The 5,710-nt window shown below is 27.4% G+C and overlaps 1 protein-coding gene across 3 annotated transcripts in view; it reads right to left on the bottom strand.

The window, feature by feature from the left end:
• Nucleotides 1-1,235: 1,235 nt before the first annotated feature.
• Nucleotides 1,236-5,710, bottom strand: part of LOC106678368 (uncharacterized) — a 78,252-nt gene continuing 73,777 nt past the window's right edge. For all 3 annotated transcript variants that reach the window (XM_067051061.1, XM_014416842.2, XM_014416841.2), the window contains exon 7: nucleotides 1,236-5,418. In XM_067051061.1, the coding sequence (XP_066907162.1) occupies nucleotides 4,328-5,418 (1,091 nt within the window). In that variant the 3' untranslated portion in view covers nucleotides 1,236-4,327. The remainder of the gene's footprint in view (nucleotides 5,419-5,710) is intronic.

The raw sequence follows: 5,710 nt of genomic DNA, 5'->3' as shown, positions 1-5,710 counted from the left end.
TCTCAAATAATAGAAATAGATCATTCCTAAAATTTTAGCCAAATTAGTTTATAAGTATAGTAGAAACCCAGTTAGAAAAGTCTCTGGGCTAATTAGAATAAAAAGAAAACAAATAAATAGAAAAAGTGTTAATAAAACACTTAAGTTTTGTAAAAAAAAAAAAAGTTTTGAGTACTATTAAAATATTTAAAATTGTTTATATACAAATTAAATCATGTACTTAAAGATCTTTTTTGTAATTGTTCTAAATTACATCTTTTTTTGAATTTATAAAAAATAATATATATATACGTAATAATATATGGCCTACATATTATTTTGTGCATTTTATTTTTACCTAATATATGAGTTAAATTAATATTAGAGGTTTTTCTTTTACATACTCCCAACTAACTGACTTTTCCTCTTAACCGGCAATGTCTCGGTTCTAACTAGGACAGGTATGCGGATTTTGACTGTAATCCCCTAGTCTCTTTACAGATTAAGTTTTTTTAATTTTAGCTATCAGTTATCAGTATGGTCCTTAAAAAAAAAAAAACTAATATAAAAATCTGTACTGTTGAAATCTATGAATGATCTTTGGTTCAGTATTTAGTAATGAATTACTGCCTCTTGACTAATGTTTATATTAGGAAGTGATTAATCAACATTCAGGCTCAACCGTTAACAACTTAAAGGGTCAGGTATCCACTTTACAGAGTCTACTTGGTACATCACAAAAAGAATGCCTCCCAACCCTTGAGTTGACCCAAGGCAGATGGAGCTGAAAATTCATTTTTTACAATGTTCTGAATCTGGGCTTAGAATTACAAATCAAGTTCTCTGCTGAACCACTGCACTCTCACTTTGAAAAAAATACATAAATTTAATTTAATTTTTTACTTTTTTCTTTTGCAATTGTTATATTGAATACATCAAAAATATCAATTTTGATTGAATTTTGGATATTTTCATTGAAACTGTTATAGAATAGTCAGTTCTAGTCCTTAATTGAAATTATTCATAAATATAAAAATTCGAAATTGAACAGTGTCTATATTAAAGAGTATCCTAATTAAATAACGATATATTATGTAACATTTAAAATTTAAATAAACCTAAATATGAACCATTAGATTCATAAAAATCAATTTAAAAAAATATTTTATATCACTAAACATAAAATTAAAAGAAGTTATGTTAGAATCAGATTAATGATGCAATAATGATTTTAATAATGGTAAGGGATGGTTAAAAAATAGAATCATATTAAATTGATTTCTATATTTCTATTACTAGTTTTCTTAAATAGATGAAGTAAAAATAATTAAAAAGAAATTTTCAGAAGGACTTTGTCAATGAAATAATTATGTTAAAGCATAGGAAGTTATAGAATTCATATCACTAGCTCATAGATCATTTGTATTCTTAAATTGAAAAAAATAAAAATTAAATTATAGACGTTTTTTTTAAAGCAAAATGTTAAATCAAGTTTTTAATATCCATGATTTCCCATATAAAATCACCTTTTCAATGGATTCAGTACATTTTGAGTGACCCTAAAGAGTCATAGTCTATTCCTACAAAAAGTCTATCTCATTTTTATACCTTTGTTTTTCAATCTCTCTCTCTAAAGTACTAATTGCAATGATGAGTACAAATGATATAAAAATCTTATTACATTATATTATTCTCAATATACCTAAAACTCTTTATAGTATACAAATTTACAAAATAAATTAATCCTATATGTTACAGGTACAATCTGATTTAAGTCTATCAGACTTTCTTTGAAAGTGGTTCTGGACGACTAGCTTGGTCACTCAAAAATTGTTAATTTTTCTTTTTGTTCCATTTAATATTTCAAAACAAAAAATCCAAGACATAAAACAGTTTCTGACTGTAAGTATAGTATAAAATACAAATGAAGACTAATCGTTAAGCTTAATCATAGTTGCCAGAATTTTATTCATTTGTTGGTGAAGTATAAAAAATAATCAATGTTATCTGAATTATAGATGGAATTTCAATAAGTATAAAAATATAATAAAACTTAACTAAAGAGGAATCCAGAAGTTTGATAAAATTTTAAGAAGGGATTGCCATTTCAAGAAATATTGCCACACTTTTCTGATGCACTTTGCTACATTTTACTAGAGTAGAAGCTGAGCGAAATGACACCACTGTTCTCTCTTTCTCAGCAACATTACTATTTAAAATTAGCATGAGGAGAGGAAAGTTGGGATGTGGTAAGCAAAGATACACAAATAAACAAAAATTATTTACTTGTGTATTTTTGCTTACCGCTCCCCCCAGCCCCCTCCTGACTATCTTCTCATATAAATCTACAGTCAACTATTAACACCTCATTATTTAATATTAGCATTGAATTTACTGTAATCATAAAAAAAAGTTATAAATTTAACTATAACCAAGCTTAACAATTAGGTTTCTGAAGAAAGGATTAATTCATTTATATTTTTTTAAAAATCGTTACCTTTAAACACAGGATTATTGATTTTTTTTTATTGCTCCAAACTTAATATTCGATCAAAACCGAGCTTATATTGAATAAATAATTGCAATTTATCTCTTTAATTTCTATGGTTGATAGATCTTGAACAAAACTGTTCATTTCCTATTTCTATTAAAAATACTCTCTTTCATGGAGGAAATGAATTCCATTCACTCTATTATTTTCCAGATGATACTTAAAAAATGTTCCCTTATTCATACTTAAAATATTTCCTCCATGAAGGTATACATCTGCTAATGTGATATCTGATGATAGTCTATTTCAATTGACAATTGACTTTTCTTTTTTTTTGTTTTAATCAGTCACATTCCTAATCTAGTCTTCCAACATACTTTGACATACTAGAGATAATTTACTAAATTTACTCTCAATAATAATCTACAAATCTAATAAAAAATAATCTTTCATTAAGTATGATTTAAATTTAAATATTAAAAAGATATTAAAATTAATAGCTTCTATTTTTAGCAAAAATTTCTTAATAATAAAAAATTATATGCTACACCATTACAGATTTTTCATTATAATCAACTCACCTGATTGAGCATTTTGAAATTATTACTTCTTTTAGTTCTTAGTGATTAATTATACTACTACACAGCATAATATGTGAACATAATCACTAAAAATTATTTGCTAGACATGAAATAATAAAATTTATTAGTAAATATTACTAAATCTGGAATAAAATGAAGAAATTAAGGAAGAGTATTATAAATATTGTATTTGACAAATAGATAACTGATGGCAAAGCTGGATGAAGCAATAATTAAAATAATGTTTTGCAGCAGTGCCATATATTATAAAATAAATAGTAATGATTGAAAAATGTTTCAGTAATAAATATATTTGAACTGAAAATATTTTAAGAAAGAGATAGCAAAAAAAAAATATGAAATTTGAAGTTTAAAAAGATAGAATTAAATTTTATAACCTTATTAAGTTATAAAAGAAAATGAGATAATGATTTTCCAACATATTAAGAACTAGGTGCTAAACAATAAAAAAACTGATCATTAGGAACAGAAAAAAATGTGTTTTTTTTTATAGAACACAGAAACCATGTGAAAATATTTCTGAGCCAACATTTCTTAACAAAAAACTTGAACTTAATGAATATAATGTCGCTGGAAATAACTCAACTAGTTTTCATATAAAACAAGTAAATTTCACATAAAATTTACTTACAATTCTAGATGTCTGACTGAAGCTGTGGTGCTTTATATTCCTATCAGTATTAAAAATGACTTTATAAAATAAAAATTAATTTTGCTACTGACATATAAAATTTCTTATCAGTAACTTAATAAAAAAAAGGAAATTTTTAATATAGATGGAAAAAATATTTGGTTATTATTAGTTAGAGTATTTTATTAAAAACAAATTAACTATAAATATTTATCTTCAAAATATAAAAACATGGAATAGAAAACTTTACAGTACTTTAACTAAATATTTAAAGAAATTTAAAAGTAAATATTTTCAATTCAAAGAAGTAACTGAATTTTTTAATTTAGTCTAAAAATATCTTCTTGCAAACTTATTATCTTTTAATATTCATTTTATTATTCTGTTAACTCACCAGAAATATAATAAAACATTTTTTAGCTAACATACAGAAATAAGATAATTTCTCCTTTTATTGCACTAGTTAAATACATTGGCTGATCTATTAGTAAACTGTTTCAATACAAAACATTTTTTGATATATAAAAAAAAAACTTGGATTGTACTAACTGTAAAACCAACTATAGCCAGTACAGAACATGTATTTTTGATAACAGCCAATATAAATTTTAAATTCCAAAAAAATTAAAAAATTGAGGGTGTTAGTTGCAACTTCCATACAGAAAGTGGCCTTTTAAAAACAGTAACCTGGCCCCTCTCTTTCCCACCAATTACAAAAACAGAAAAGGAAGCAATGTCTCGGTCAACCCTAGAGGCGCTATAGGCCCTACCTTTTTTATAAGTAGGAGTGGCTTGTGGATTGTAAGGATTGAGGGCAAGAGAAAGGCTTTTAGGGGGAATCGGCTTCATCTCTATCATCTCATGCTTGCTTGAACTTCTCCCAAAAGTATCATCCAAGAGACTATCTGGAGGGCTGCTAAGAGATGAGTATTCCCTTTGCGTCAGGATATCTTTTATATCAGGGCCCATGTAGTTAGGGTTAGAGAAACTATATGGGCCGTCTTTGTCCTTTTTATTTTTTTCTGAATTATAACTAGAGCAGATACGGTTCATAGTTTCTATACTCGCATAATCTGATGTTTCTGATATTTCTTCAGGTGTTGTGAGAGGATTTCCAAAGCGAACTGATGCAGACTTTGGAAAACCTTTCTTTTTCGGCTGTAGCTGCTGATGAAGAGATAAGAAGTCCTGTTTTGTTGCTGTCGGAGCTTCTTCATCATCAAGATATACTAGCTTGGTGACTTCGATAGGTGTTAAGGAGCTGGTAAGTGATGCAAAGTTTGGCACAGAGATAGGATCACGAGGAAGTGCAGTAGGTGTGTTACAGCTAGGAGAGGTGAGTGCTTTCGCAATTATATTGGCACTCTGAGACTTGACCATCTCACCACACAGCGATGTTTCTGATATACTTTCGGTACTACTTAATACTGAATAACTGCACTTTCCCGACTGGCTGAGACGTGTCAAGTTAAGCTGAGAGATTTTTGAGATTTCTTTGAGAATGCTTAAATTAGATGTGGCAGCAGTATTTGGTCGTGAGTTATTGCGGTGGTTTTGTCTGTCTACGGACCCTCCAGACCTAGTTCGTTTGGGCGATTTTTTACTCACACAGCTGTTATCTTGCAAGAGAAGGTCTGGAATCATCAATGCTACACTCTCTGACCTGGGCTGAGGTAAAATACCTTCTAATGTCAGTCTCTCCCACGTCTCTGTGGCTGTGAAATAAATTAAATTAATTTAATTTAAAAATTAATTAGATTTAAAGAAGAAGAGAGAAATTTAAGTTTGATAATTAATTTGTGTTATTTTTTTATATAATTCACATAACTGCACTAAGTTTTCATAAGGAAACAATCTGTTCAATAGTAATTACAAAATATATAATTACGATAATAAATATAGATTAACTCATTTGAGAAACAGAAATTCATTATTTTAACAAGCAGTGCTGCCCAAATGCATTATTAAATATAATATTAATAGATTTTTATTATTATTATGTAATAA

Source organism: Halyomorpha halys, unplaced genomic scaffold, assembly GCF_000696795.3.
Source record: "Halyomorpha halys isolate HHAL.00 unplaced genomic scaffold, Hhal_1.1 Scaffold135.1, whole genome shotgun sequence".
Classification (NCBI taxonomy): Eukaryota; Metazoa; Arthropoda; class Insecta; order Hemiptera; family Pentatomidae; genus Halyomorpha; species Halyomorpha halys.
Note: the sequence above shows the minus strand (reverse complement) of the source record. Positions and strands in the feature narration are given on the sequence as shown.